The sequence below is a fragment of the Lontra canadensis genome, unplaced genomic scaffold, assembly GCF_010015895.1.
Source record: "Lontra canadensis isolate GAN:19392208 unplaced genomic scaffold, GSC_riverotter_1.0 scaffold191, whole genome shotgun sequence".
Classification (NCBI taxonomy): Eukaryota; Metazoa; Chordata; class Mammalia; order Carnivora; family Mustelidae; genus Lontra; species Lontra canadensis.
Genome location: NW_022631185.1, coordinates 994269 through 1009390, shown reverse-complemented (window position 1 = coordinate 1009390; position 15122 = coordinate 994269). Strand labels below are relative to the sequence as shown.

The 15122-nt window shown below is 48.0% G+C and overlaps 2 protein-coding genes across 4 annotated transcripts in view; both read left to right on the top strand.

Moving 5' to 3' along the window:
• Positions 1-15122, top strand: part of ZNF671 (zinc finger protein 671) — a 175296-nt gene that overhangs the window by 56873 nt on the left and 103301 nt on the right. The gene's annotated exons all lie outside the window — the stretch shown is intronic.
• LOC116861134 (zinc finger protein 585A-like) lies at positions 4093-13780 on the top strand. 2 transcript variants are annotated; one of them, XM_032847616.1, is made up of 3 exons: positions 4093-4207; positions 6727-6853; positions 10523-13780. In XM_032847616.1, exons 1-3 carry the CDS (start codon positions 4115-4117, stop codon positions 13438-13440), a joined length of 3138 nt encoding a protein of 1045 aa, XP_032703507.1. In that variant the 5' UTR covers positions 4093-4114; the 3' UTR covers positions 13441-13780. The 2 variants fall into 2 exon arrangements, with proteins under 2 accessions (XP_032703507.1, XP_032703506.1); XM_032847615.1 differs by lacking the exon at positions 4093-4207 and adding an exon at positions 5414-5895.

Below are 15122 nucleotides of genomic sequence, written 5' to 3'. Positions count from 1 at the left end.
CGCTCCAGTACCGGGACTCTGTAGACCTACAGACTGTGAGGAGCAGCAGGGCGAAGGGTTCTCACACACACCTGCTAAGTGCCTCTGCAGTGAGCCAAGCAGGGTAAAGGCTTTAAAGGGCTGGAGCCCCAGGGTCTCCAGGGCAGAGAGGCCACAGGAAGACACCTAGCCACTGGCTTCTTTTGCTTGGAACTGGAAATCAGCAAAGAGGCCGTTAGATGCCAGTGGCTCCAATGCTCTACCACCTACAGAGACAGGCAGAGGGAGAGGGAGGAGGCTCCCCACTGAACAGGGAGCCTGATGCAGGGGCTCCAGTCCCAAGCCCCTGGGATCACGACCTGAACAGAAGGCAGCCACTTAACCAACGGAGACACCCAAGCACCCCACGGTCTTCCCTATTCAGATTAGCCTTTTCCCTGGTTTGGTTCGCTGTTACCGGAATGGTTTTGGTGTTTGCTCAAATAAGCTCTTCGAAATTTTCACGTAGCTCACTTCATCTTTTAACAGAACGGGTGGCTCAGTTGCTAAGCTTCTGCCTTTGGCTTAGGTCATGATCCAAGGGTTCTGGGATGGAGCCCCACATTGGGCTCTCTGCTCTGTGGGAAGGCTGCTTCTCCCTCTCCCACTGCCCCCACTTGTTTTTTTTTTTTTTTAAGATTTTATTTATTTATTTGACAGAGAAAGATCACAAGTACGCAGAGAGGCAGGCAGAGAGAGAGGAAGGGAAGCAGGCTCCTGCTGAGCAGAGAGCCCGATGCGGGGCTCTATCCCAGGACCCTGGAATCATGACCTGAGCCGAAGGCAGAGGCTTTAACCCACCGAACCACCCAGGTGCCCCACACTGCCCCCGCTTGTGTTCCCTCTCTCACTGTCTCTCTATCTCTGTCAAATAAATAAATAAAATCTTAACAAAACCTGGAACAAATAAAAATAAAAACCCGAAGGACTCATCCTTGCTCAGTGGTGCTGTTATTAACAAGGTCTTCCTTTCTGCCCAGTGGATCTCTTTTCTCACAAAATCACCTCTCCTTGTTTCTATCTCACCTGCCACATTTTAACATTGAATGTAAACTTGAACTTTTGTTTTCATGTTCCCTGTGTTTTCCTTGAGCATAATACAACGCATCTGAAGGCAGGACTGCTTGTCTTGTGCCTGCATTTCTCCCATGCATCGAACAAATTTCCTAAAAAACCAGTATGTGCTCAGTGGACATTTGTGGGAACGGTAAATACACATGACATATCCATTTCTCTTCATTTTAATTCTTATGGGTACCCTAAATGTCCTTTTCTCTCTCCAAGTCTTAAAATTAGTAAAGGAAACCGCATTTAAAATGAAGGTGTCCTGGTGGGGGATGGGGCAACTGGGTGATGGACATTAAGGAGAGCACGTGATATAATGAGCACTGGTTATTATAAAAAACTGATAAATCACTGAACTCTAACTCTGAAACTAACAATACATTACATGTCAATTAATTGAATTTAGTTTTAAAAAATAAAATAAAAATAAAGTAAAATGAAACTTTCACAGAGGCAGGAATGGTTAATTAGCAGGAAAAAGGAAGATTATTTTTATCCTGACAAGGGAGGAAACTTTCACAGTAGTAATTTAATCTCCTGCTTTTAACAAAAAGAAGAATGAATGCCCCTTGCCCCAGCAACTACACCCTAACCAGGGCACAGACCCAATGGAAAACTGTCACAACTGGAAACTCTTGGTCTTCAATGAAACTATTTTCTTTAAGGATTTTATTTATTTATTTCACAGACAGAGATCACAAGTAGGCAGAGAGGCAGGCAGGGCGCTCCCTGCCGAGCAGAGAGCCTGATGCGGGGCTCGATCCCAGGACCCTGGGATCATGACCTGAGCTGATAGCAGAGGCTTTAACCCACTGAGCCACCCAGGTACCCCTTCAATGAACTTTAATTGAAAGCAAACCTCCCCAGTCTCCTAAAACCTAATAAAAGCAGACTTTCCTTCTGTTTCTTCAGACTTTCCTGTGGTTTGCCCTACTGTGCCTATCCCCAGTTAAAATTCCTGTTAATTCCTGAATAAAATCCTGTTTGCTAGTAAAATAAGTGGCTATTTATTTTTAAAGATGACAGTAGCATTGCTCAATGTTTTCAGGAATGAAAAAGTTACATTGTGGAGATAGAAGCCGACACAATGAATAAGCATATTGGTCTAGCAGAGTCACGTGCTCAATTTTATTCTTTTAGTCTTTTCTCAGACTTCTTAGAGCCTTCTCTAAAAGTTCTCTGAGATCATAGCGTTTTTTAAGACTTTAATGATGTGTAGGGAGATGAAATGTGGGTTTCCCCGTAGCTATTTCTACCACTGTCTTTAAACAACTTGATAAAGGTTAGAAACTGCTTTCCAAAATGTGCACTTCACCACTGTTTTCTGAGATAACTTCAATTGTTAAGCGACACTGCTACCAGTGCCTGAAGAAAGAAGAGTCACTTCCCGGCAAGAAGGTGAGATCATTGGGTTCAAACAACCCTTCATTTCGCGCTCAGATTCTCCCCTTGCACACTGGCTCCAACTGAAAATGGCAACATGTGTTTGGTACCAAAAACAGCATTGGTCAAGTTGCACTATGATTGGGATGATGTCAGACTCCTAAAAGGAACTGGGTATATCTGAGACTATGGAGGAAGAAATATACGGGTAAAAGTGTTCCTTCATAGATGGGAAGCAATTGCAATACAGGTAAGAGAGGCTTAGTGTGGAACCAGAGGCTGACCAGTCACTGACCACATCATTCGGGGCGGCCTACCATCCCTTGTCCTTCTTCCCTGTCATGCACCTGTATGGGACGTAGAAAGGAAACCACAGGCGCCAAATGGAGTCACTTCTGCTAGGCCGTGTCACCAAACCAGGGCATAATACCGAAGTTCACTGCACTTTTGACTTTCCCAGAAATGCCATTTCCACTGCTCAGTCAGGAATATACCGGTCAGCACCAAAAAGGTAATCTACATGGATGGACCCTCCATCCCCCAAAGATAGAGGATGGCTTCTCCTAAAGAGTCTTTTGTCCCCACAGTAAGGTGACTTCATCTGGCATTAACCTTTTTTCTATTTATGATGTAATTGTCCTACCTTTAAAAACCTTTCCTTTCTGGGACGCCTGGGTGGCTCAGTTGGTTAAGCAGCTGCCTTCGGCTCAGGTCATGATCCCAGCGTCCTGGGATCGAGTCCCACATCGGGCTCCTTGCTCGGCAGGGAGCCTGCTTCTCCCTCTGCCTCTGCCTGCCATTCTGTCTGCCTGTGCTCGCTCTCTCTCCCTCTCTCTCTGACAAATAAATAAAATCTTAAAAAAAAAAACAAAAAACCCTTTCCTTTCTGTAGCGTTTTGGAGCTGCCCTCTGCGTGCTGGACGCGGTGCTGCCCAACCCACAAACCCATGAATAGCGCCGAAAGCCCCTCAGAATACACCGGGTTGAAGTTTTATGATTTAACAGGAAGGTTTCTAAGTTCCTAACGAACTATGAACTGACTCTAACGCGCTGACGGACGCAAGCATGAAAGAGCAACAACAACTTTCCAGGTAGAGACTCATTTCTTTCAGAGGCGCCTCAAGGGATGATTTGTCATTTACCTCAGCCACGGAATTCGGGAGTATCTAATGTAACGTTTTGCTCCTTTGGAAGAAGATTGGCCTTCCTGGAGTTTTCTCCGCCTTAAACAAGGACCAAATGCGGTCCGGTGCCTCTGGGGAGGGGCAGCACTTTCCGGAAGCCCGCAAGGTGAGACCTGACCGAAGCGCCGAACTCCAGGGTAGAAGACCCCTTTTTGAGACCGCCCAAGTTCTGGGAGCCTAAACACCCGGAAGACGCTCGGCCCTGACGACAGAGCAAGGGGCCAATGAGAGAACAGGACGAGGCATTTCTAGGCGTGCGCATCCGCTAGGGCGGGACTTCCGACCAATCGCGGCGTTCGGCCTCTTTTTCCGTTTGTTTACTTGGGAAGGTTCGGAACGCACTTTTTGAAGGGTGATTACTGGAGAAGACGTGAGGGGAGGCTCTTCCCTCCAAGGCAGACTGGGGGCCCAAGGCTCTGTGACATCTCTCGAGTTGCCGCGTACCGGGGCCTAAACATAGACTGATGGCCCGGGTGTCCGCTCCCCTCCCTCAGCTCCAGGATCCGCTTCGCCCACAGAGTCCGATGGCGGCAGCCCCGCCCAGGGACTCGGCTGAGGTAAACGCTCGTCCCCGGGCCCTCCCCGCCGCCCCCAACCCAGACCCCGAAGGCCCGAGCGCGGGGCGCCTGCTCGCGGCCCTGCGGCCCAGGCCGCGGAGTCCGGGACAGGGAGGCGCCGGTGGGCGGGGGCCCGTGTGGGAGCGCCGGCGGGCTGCGTGCGGGCGTGGGTTCCCGGCTGAGGGGCCGGCGGGGCGGGGGCTGCAGGGGGCCCGCGCCACCAACGCGGGACCGTGCGGCTGCATTGGTTGTCAGAAGCAGGGTGCGGCGCGGCGGGTGAGGCCCGCGCCGTCTCTGCCTGCCGAGGCCGTGTCTGCTGGCGGTGAGGGGAGGAGGCCTAACCCGGGCGTCAGGGGGCTTTCTCAGGCCGCGGAGAAGTGCCGCCGCCGGGGGTGAGCGCGCAGGCAGGGCGCGCAGCAGGAGGGACTCGCGGTGGTCGCTGGTAGTGGCCCGGACCGCCACCGTGTCCGTCCTGGGTGTTGGAGAACCTCGGAGAAGGGCTGAGGCGAATTGTGGGTGTCGCAGGGGAGAGGAGAACGGGGGGAGTGAGGGGAACCCCGGGGCTTTTGGTCGGTGACGCTTGAAGAGAAAACTGCAGACACTTTACCCGCAGAGATGTTGTTTCTGTGGGAGCGACAGGGAACAGCGATTGGGACCGAAGAAGCCGAGTGAAAGCAGTAGCCAGTGTGGAGAAGAGAGAGGTCGTCTTTCCCCCCCCACCCCTTAAGGAAAGGAACTAAAGCTGTTATGTACTCTCAAGTCCACTGGACTAAACTGGAAGGTCGAAGTATAGTGGCTTCTCATTGGCTGAGCTCTTGGGTGGGACGATCATGAAAAGGCTGTCTTTTGCGGGGGGGGGGGGGTTGTAGTGAAGTAGTATCTCCAAATTAGTTCAAGTCCATCTTTTTCTGTTGGGCCCGTAGCTGATACCACCCCCTCTGGTAGTGTCTGAGAGCTGCTCCCAGTGCAATCTCGCGACCCCAATTTAGAGAGGTTTCCCCTCATTAATTTTCACAGTTCTAGCAGCTGAAGGGAGGGAAAGTCCCATCAACCTGATGGAAGTTAACAGTAAGTTGCTTATCTTTGGGGGTGTCCGAACGTGTTTCCACAGCGTTAGGCGACTTAGGTGTTTCAGAAGATGGTAAGTGATGGCATCAAGTGGGCAGCTGGACAGGAAATTTTGGGAAACTGGGGGAAGGATTCATGATGGAGAGTTTGAAAAGTGATGGCTGCTGCGTGGACCAGGGTGGAGACTTGGATCACCTTTGGGAAGGGAACGCAGAGTGTCATGGCAATGCTCCTAGTAGGTCAGAGGGACCTAGTAAAGTGTGCCGAAGAGTGGTTTTCCTGCTCAACACGTGGTCGGGGTTGCTGGGCATTGTGAACACAGGTGAAGGAGAGAGGCAGTGATCTGGCAGATACACGGACAAGCCTTCCGTGGGATGATGGGACAAGTGATAGCTGAGGACATGGGGGTTGTTTGTTTGTTTGTTTGTTTAAGTAGGCTCCATTCCCAGTGTGGAGCCCAACACGAGTCTTGAACTCAGGACTATGAGATGGAGACCTGTGTTGAGATGAAGAGTTAGATGCTGAACCCATTTAGCCACCCAGGTGGCCAATCCTGCGAGTATTTGAGAGGCTGGAGCTGCTCTCTCTTCAGTGTTCTAGGACTTCACCAGAATTTTGTGGTCAGCTTTTATGGCATCCGGAGTGTTTCAGAATCTTCGTGCCAGAAACAGTCTGGGGCAAATGTCATTTTTGCTTTTCTGTGCCTGGCAGGGAGAGCCTGAGGTCTGGGGTTTTCAGAAAGGTCCAGTAGTGGATGGTTGGTTCCCAACTGTGGAGGGCCAGCATGGGTAGTAGGGGAGTAGAAGATGAGTAGGAACATTCTAGGTTGACAGTGGTTGTGAGTGTCATACTGGAGGGAAGATTAGAGGCAGGTGAGGAGGCTTCTCAGTAGCATTTGAGGCTTTCTCTCAGCTGGGATCCATGGGCGTATTGGGGTGGTAGTGGAACCTGTTTGTGTTTGTCACACATCCTTTGGTTGTCAAGTGACAAGGACAAGTGTGAGTCAAGGGAGAATCCTTTGGAAGGTGTGGGCTTTTTCATCTGGGGGGTCTGAAGACATGAGAGAGGTACAGTCTACAGAATCATGTAGACCTGGAGAGGAAGTGTGAGCTAAGGGCCTCAGGGTCCTGGTATTGAAGACTTCCTGGCAGAGCAGGGCCTGTAATTGGCTGTCTTAAGGGCTTGCCCTGGGAGACTATATGGGAATATCGTAGCAGGGGGATGGGACTTGCAGGCCACATTGCCTCCATGTGTCCCCTGTGTGTTATTGCTGAGCACTGAACAGTGATTGGTGGGAAGGTGAGAGGAGAGCAGCATTAGAGGCACCAAGACTTGGTATTATCTGAGGAGGGGAGCTGGGCTGCCAGGGGAGACTGGGGTGGGTGTGTGGGTTGGCTGGTGGGTTCTCAGAGAGAGAATGCTCAGGGTTCCATGTTTTCCTTTCATGGTAGTGTGGTGTGACCTTTGAGGACGTGGCCGTGTACTTCTCCTGGAAGGAGTGGAGGCTTCTTGATGAGGCTCAGAGACGGCTGTACCACCATGTGATGCTGGAGAACTTTGCACTTGTGTCGTCACTGGGTAAGGCCCTCAGCATCCCCTTGACCTGCCCTGGACTCTGTATCCTGCGGATTCCCCTCCTCCATTCTCCAGGGGAGGGTTGTCCTTCTCTGGTGTGGACTGTGTTCACTGTGTGCTTCCCCATCTTTCTGGGCAGTTGCTTTTGTTGCTGGCCCTGAGTTGTTGGTGTGCCCTTCTGTCCGCCCGCAGCCCCAGTACCCGCTGCGCTGAGCCCTGATCGGCTAAGATCGCAGGTCAGTGGTCGTGCATTGAGGCTGATGGAATGCACCTTGCTTGCCCTCTCCCTGGCTGGGTCTCTGTGTTCAGATCGGTGCCATTTCTGTGGCCTGGGTTTTGAACCCTTCCTTGGGGTGACATTTCCTCTTGCCTGCCTGTGACTGAAATTGGAGGCATGGGCATGTTTACTGCTTATGTGAACCATGGGTTACTTCTCCAGACTGCCCTGTATGGTTCTTTTTGTGGTGTTATATCGCTTTTTTACCTGCTACCCTACATTCATCTTTGTGAGGTATGATTGACAAATAAAATTGTATTATTGAAATTATATTACATAATGCTTTGATATACATCGTGAATTTTTATTTATTTATTTATTTATTTATTAGAGAGAGAGAGAGAGATTAGAAAGAGAGCCAGGGGGAGGGGCAGACAGATAGAGAGAAACCTGTGGTGACTGTGCTGAGCAGGGATCCTGAGGCAGGCCTTGTTCTCTAGACCCATACATTGAGTTTCCCTTACATTATGAAATTACTAACAAAATGAACCTGATCAGTAGAGGATCGCTTGACACAATTACATTTTCTGTTGTTGGTGGTTCTAATGCTTAATATCTACTTGAATAGCAAATTTCAAGTGTTCCATAGAATATTGGCAACTGTAGTCAATGTGCTGTATGATAGAGCCTCAGAAGTTATCTTGTGAATGTTAGTCGTATCCTTACCAACATCTCCCCATTTCCCTCAGTCTTTAGCTTGTGGCCTTCTACTTTTCTGTTTCTTTGAGTTTGACTTTTTTCTTTTCTTAATAAATAGCCACGTAGGGGCACCTGGGTGGCTCAGTGGGCTAAAGGCTCTGCCTTCAGCTCAGGTCATGAATCCGGGGTCCTGGGGTTGAGCCCGGCATCGGGCTCTCTGCTTGGCGGGAAGCCCTCGTCCTCCTCTCTCTGTCTCTGCCTGCCTCTCTGCCTATTTGTGATCTCTGTCTGTCAAATAAATAAATAAATAAATCTTAAAAAAAAAAAAATCCACATAAGTGGGTTTGTACCCTGTATCCACATACAGGGTTTGTGTTTTGCCGTGTGGCTTGTTTGACTTAGTGTGGTGTTTTTCAGATTCATCTGTTTGTGGCAAGTGGCAGGGTTGCCTGCAGTTTTATGGCTGACTGTTCCTGCACATGGGTGTACTAAATGTTTTTTGTCACATTATTTATTTCTCTACCTAGAAACAATTTATTTTTTTATTCTTTTTTTTTAAAGATAGACTCCATGCCCACTGTGGGGCTTAAACTCACCACCTGAGATCAAGAGTTGTGTACTCTATGGACTGAGTTGGGAGGTTGCCCCCAATTTGTCAGTATAAACTCTGACACACAGTAATGTTTCCATACGTTGGCTTTGTGAATGGTACTGCAGTGGATGTTCCTGTTCGGGGAGGTTGTGGAGATACGGATTCTGTGTCCTTGGAATACATACCTAGAAATGGCGGTGGTCGACTGTGTGGTAGTTGTATTTTCAATTTTTGTTGGGTGTCCCTAGTATTTTCCATACAGACTTCCCTGTACCCATTCCCAGCAGCGGTATTCCAGCGTTGCTTTTTCTGCACATCCTGACCAGGGTGTTACCTCTTGTCTTTTTTGGTAATAGCCATTGTAACAGGTAGGAGGTGATATCTTGTGGTTTGGGTTTTCGTTTCCCTGATGATTGGTGATTGTGAGCACGTGTTAGTCACTTGTACATCCTTTTCACTCTCTGGTGTGTTTCATTGGCTCTGGTGCCCCTGAAAAGTTGCACTTTTCAATTTGGTGTAGTGGTATTTGTGAGTGCTTGCTTTCATTGTGTGTGCTTCAGATGTCCTACTCAAAAAAGCATTGTCAGGAATAAGGTTACGGAGGCTTTTCCCTATGTTTTTTTCCTGTGAATTTTAGGGTTTGAGATCCTATGTGTAGGTCCTTAATCAATTTGAAGTTCATTTCCTTGAGTGCTGCAAGCAGGAGACCCAGGATCCTTGTGTTTTCATTTGGACAGTCAGATATCACAGTAGTGTGAAAGAGGTTATTCTTCCCCAGGGTTGATTCTTGGCCTCATTGTCAAAGATTAGTCATCTGTAGACGTGTTGCTTTACTTTTGGGCTCTTCATTCCGTTCCACTGGTCTGTTTGGATGCCCGTGCCCTAGTGTTGTGAAAACAATGGCTTTGTAGTATAGTTTGAAACCACAAGTGTGCTGCCTTCAGCTTGATCTTCTTTCTCACATTGCTTTGGCTTCAGACATGGGTTAACTCGCTGGCCAGTGTTCCGGTGTCCCCTGTGGAGCAGGAAGCTGGAGGCTGTGTCGATCAGGGGCCACAGTCGCACCCACCCCGGGGCGGATGGAGCCAGCCCAGGCCTCATTTCTCACGCATCACACATACCTGTGCTAATACAGTCTCCAGCCGTCTTTCTGTGTGCTTGTGCCCCCTTTGATGGTCTCCTGTGTTCTAGTCAGTGTTAATGGGCTCTTGGGCACTTCAGGCTAAGGCCACTCATAGACAGCTGTCGAACTGATTTTTTGTTGAGGCGAGAGATGATTTCTGCTTTCCTGCCATCCTGCTGCCATCAGTCACATAGGATGTTTTTCTTTGTTGTGTCCTGAGTAGCTCTGGGACAGTGCTGGCGGTCCCCTTGGCCCGTTTTCCTACAGTATTGGTATGCTTCTGGTACCCTTTGGTTGCTCAGGAAGGCTTCCAGGGAAGAGTCCGTTGTGTGTCATAGCATGGACATGCTCCAGGCATGACCAGGTGGGCTCATAGGGAACCTGGTTCTGGTGGATGGCAGCTGGGAAAGGTGTGATACCAGCACTGTGTTCAGATCATACTGAGTTTCTTCAGTTTCTTCAACCTGACCGCAGTGTCTCCGCAGATGGCCACACCCCATTTCTGTCTTTCCTTCCTTACTGTTGACAGTTTGTGGACTTCTGAATTCTACCCTTTGGTACTTCCATGATGTCCAGCATAGGGGTAATTAATGCTTCTCGGGCCTCCACATGCCACCCGTATCTCTCACTGCTATTTCCGTGTGGTTCAGCATTCACCCCTGAAAGTTTTACCATGACATATTCACATGCCCTCAACTGTCCTTGACCACAAGTAAATGTCTTGGGGTGGGATATTCCTGTAGGCTCTACTCGGCCAAATCTCAGTAGCAGAAATGGACCTACACAAACCTTTGGGCAAAGAATAAGCTGTAGGCTCTGGCTGTCTTCCTTGTGTCATACCCTAGTTTTCTGTCCTTCTAGTGTGCTCTCCCTAGTACTCTGATTGGTTGTGCCCAGTCGTGCACAGAGACCTCTCTTTCAAATGAATTGTCTCCTTTGTCTGGAAAAGCATGCTGTACTTAGGTGAGTCGGGTGCGTGTGTGATGGGTTCACCCCGCGCTACAGCCAGCACGTGTTTCACCAGCGTTTCTCTGCCTTCAGGTTGCTGCTGTGGAGCAGAGGATGAGGAGGCCCCCTTTGCACAGAGCGCTTCTGTAGGCGTGTCCCAGACCGGGACGCCCAGGGCCGCTCCGTCTTCCCGGAAGACCCACCCCTGTGAGATGTGTGGTCCCGTCTTGAGAGACATTTTCCACTTGGCTGAGCTCCAGGGGAAAGAAAACGGCCAGAAACGGTTGAGGTGTGGGGCCTGCGGGAAACGATTTTCTTTCGGTGTGAAGTTGGAGCAGCAGCAGCAGCAGCAGGAGCAGCCCGCGGGAGCAAAACCATTCAGAAGCCGTGTGGGCAGGGCCTCTGCTGTCAAGAGCTGGGGATCCGGTGGTTCGGGAAAGCCCTTTACCTGTGGAGAGGTTGAGAAGGGCTTGCTGTCTGGCTCGGGGCATCTGGGGCAAGAGGCCACTCGTACTGGGGAGAAGCCACACACGATCCCCCAGTGTAGGACAGTGTTACAACGCGGAAGCAGTCATGGCACTTGGGGCGGATGCAAGAACGCCTTTGGTCCCAAACACACGGATACTCGGGAGCAGGGTATCCACCTTGGTAGAGAGTCCTTTGTGTGCAGTGAATGTGGGAAAACATTCAGGTACAAATCCTTATTTGCCATACACCAGAGATACCATACTGGAGCACGACATCATGAGTTTGGTCCATGTGGAAAATCCCTTGGGCAACAACCAACCCTGAATGAACATGGGAAGACTCAGGGTGGGTCCAGGCAGTACATGTGCAGCAAATGTGGGAAATCCTTAGGTGGCAAATCTGTCCCCCTTCATATCCAGAGATGGCACAGTGGAGGAATGAGTTATGTTTGTAGCGAGTGTGCAGAATCCCTTAGTGGGAGCTCATTGTCGATTAGTCATAGGGTTCAGTCTGGAGAACGGTTATATAAGTGTCGTTGCTGTGCAAAATCTTTTCCGTCTATGTCTGCGCTCTCATATCATCAGAGATCTCACACGGGGGAAAGACAGTATGAGTGCAGTCATTGTGGGAAATGTTTTACCAGTAGTTCGGTCCTCCATTACCACCAGAGACTTCACATTGGAGAAAGGCCTTGTGAGTGCGGTGAACGTGGCCAGTCCTTTCTCCAAAGAAATAGCCTCAGTATACACATAAATGTTCATTCAGGTGAAAGGCCTTTCAAATGTAATGAATGTGGGAAATCGTTGAAGTGTAAGTCAGCATTCATTAAACACCAGAGAATTCACACAGGAGAAAGGCCTTATGAGTGCAGTGAATGTGGCAAGTCCTTTCTACGAAGAAATACTCTGAATGTACACATAAAGGTTCATTCAGGGGAAAGACCTTATAATTGTAATGAATGTGGGAAATCATTTAAATTTAAGTCAACCTTCATTAAACACCGGAGTATTCACACAGGAGAAAGGCCTTATGCTTGCAGTGAATGTGGGAAATCTTTTATCTCTAGGACTGACCTACGGTATCATCAGAGAATTCACACAGGAGAGAGACCTTATCAGTGCACAGAATGTGGCAAGTCCTTTGTCCGAAGAAATATCCTCAAAGTACACAGAAAGGTTCACTCAGGTGAAAGGCCTTATAAGTGTAATGAATGTGGGAAATCTTTGAAGTGTAAGTCATCATTGATTAAACACCAGAGAATTCACACAGGAGAGAGGCCTTATGAGTGCAGTGAATGCGGGAAATCTTTCATCACTAGTTCTGTGCTTCATTCTCACCAGAGAGTTCACACTGGAGAAAGGCCTTATGAATGCAGTGACTGTGGGAAAACTTTTACCACTAGTTCTGTCCTCCGTGATCACCAGAGACTTCATACTGGAGAAAGGCCTTATGAGTGCAGTGAATGTGGAAAAACTTTTACCACAAGTTCTGCCCTTCATTATCACCACAGAGTCCACACTGGAGAAAGACCTTATAAGTGCACTGAATGTGGCAAGACCTTTGTCCGAAGAAATAGCCTGAGTGTGCACCTAAAAGTTCACTCAGGTGAAAAGCCTTATAAGTGTAATGAATGTGGGAAATCATTGAAGTGTAAGTCAACATTCATTCAACACCAGAGAATTCACACAGGAGAAAGGCCTTATGAGTGCAGTGAATGTGGGAAATCTTTTTCAGCTACTTCTGTCCTTCGTTCTCACCAGAGAATACACACAGGAGAAAGGCCTTATGAGTGCAGTGAATGTGAAAAATCTTTTACCTCTAGTTCTGCCCTCCGTTCTCACCAAAGAGTGCACACTGGAGAAAGGCCCTATGAGTGCCATGAGTGTGGCAAGTTCTTTCTCCACAGAAATAGCCTCAATGTTCACATCAAGGTTCACTCAGGTGAAAGACCCTATAAATGTAATGAATGTGGGAAATCTTTGAACTATAAGTCAACGTTCATTCAACACCAGAGAATTCACACGGGAGAAAAACCTTATCTGTGCAGTGAATGTGGGAAATCTTTTAGTCATAGCTGTGCCCTCCGGTATCATCGTCAGAGTCACCTTGGAATAAGTCCCTATGATTGTAGTGAATGTGGGAAATCTTTTACCTCTAGTTCTGTCCTCCGTGATCACCAGAGACTTCACACTGGAGAAAGGCCTTATGAGTGCAGTCAGTGTGGGAAATCTTTCACTGCTCGTTCTGTCCTCCGTTCTCACCAGAGAGTTCACTCTCGGGAAAGGCCTTATGAGTGCAGTGAATGTGGCAAGTCCTTTGTCAGAAGAAATAGCCTCAATGTACACATAAGAGTTCACTCAGGTGAAAAACCTTATAAGTGTAGTGAATGTGGGAAATCTTGGAAGTGTAAGTCGACATTCATAAAACACCAGAGAATTCATATAGGAGAAAAGTCTTTTGCTTGCAGCGAATGTGGGAAATCTTTTATGAGTCATGGTGCTCTTAGTCATCATCACAGAGTTCACAGTAGCAACAGGCCTTAGGGGTGCTGGTGTTGTGGGGAATCTTTTTGTTAAATCTTTAGTCTCCTTCAACCCGAGGAAGTACACAAGAAATAGAGTCCTTATGGGCAATATTATGAACTGAATGTTTATGTTCACAAAAACTGGTGTGTTCAACCCCTATCCTCTAATGCACTAGGTTTAGCATGTGATGTCTTGGGAGATAATTCAAAGATAACGTTTCATGAAAATCTGAATTAGCCCTGAAGCAAGGCTTCATTGAGTAGGTGGATGACACAATTCCTTTAGCCGGTTATCTGTATTCATTCCACACTTGAGATTTCACACTGCAGAAAGAGTTAAAAATAGCATAAAAGGTAACATTTCCGGGGCGCCTGGGTGGCTCAGTGGGTTAAAGCCTCTGCCTTTGGCTCGGGTCGTGATCCCAGGGTCCTGGGATCGAGCCCCATATCGGGCTCTCTGCTCAGCAGGGAGCCTGCTTCCTCCTCTCTCTGCCTGCCTCTCTGCCTACTTGTGATCTCTGTCTGTCAAATAAATAAATAAACAAAATCTTAAAAAAAAAAATTTAAAAAAGTAACATTTCCTTCTTTAGAATATTTACTCTGGAGAAGAACCTTTTTGAGGAAGCCACCTTCCTGAATTGAACTTTGTTCACCTGAATCTCTACAATGGAGTGACTTTGCATAAGTTCAGCCTTTTGGCAAAAAATTCAGAAGGTGTATATTGCGTTCTGATGTATCTGAAGTTAATGCTAGAAGTCACTGCCAGATTGCATGGCAGAAGTCATTTCATCTCTGCCACCTGGATGGTCCCAATAATGTAGATCAGTCACCACCCAACATGCTTAACAGAGCTGCCGTCCTTTGTCATTTGCTGATGGAAATTACAAGTAATTGGGTCTCTTCATTTCCTTCTAATTTTGGTCATGCATGTAACCCAGTGTTGACCATCAGGACCTGATCTATGTTTTGGGCAGTTAGTTGCACAGGAAGACTAAATCTCATAGGGACTTGTTGGTCTTTTAATGCTTCTGATAAATCTTTGCAGCTTCCAAGCTGCAATTTCAATTGCATTTCCAATCAATTTCCAATCTGCATTTCCAGAGGAAATGTTTATGCATTAATCTGTCTTTTTTATTTAATTACCTGTAATCCTAGGTGTTGTGTTCACTCTAAGGAGTGGTTTGAAATCAGAGTTGGGCTCCCCACATGTAGGAGTGAACAGATTTCATTGCATTCCATGTTAATTGTGTCCCAGAATGGGTATTACCTACCTGCATACAACATTATTATTCTCCAGCCCGGGCCTTAATTTGCATTAACTCTAAAACCTATCTGATGGGCTGAATGTGCACTCAAAATTCGCATTTTGAAGTTATAAACCCCCGCAACCTCACGACGTGACGATAGTTAGACATAGCATCTTCAAAGACATCATGAAGTTGAAGTGGGTTATTAGGATGGACTCATGCGGTATGGCTGGTGTCGTAAGAAGAGGAGATGAGGGTACAAGCACACCCAGGTGACTGTGAAGATGGCATCCCCATCTGCAAGCCAAGGAGAGAGGCCTCAGAAGAAACTAACCCGGCTGACCCCTTATGTTCAATTTCAAGACTCCAGATTGGGGTGAAATAAATTTCTGTTGTCTGGTCACCCAGAGTGTGGTATCGTGTTACATCAGTTCTAGCTAATCCAGCCTCCTCG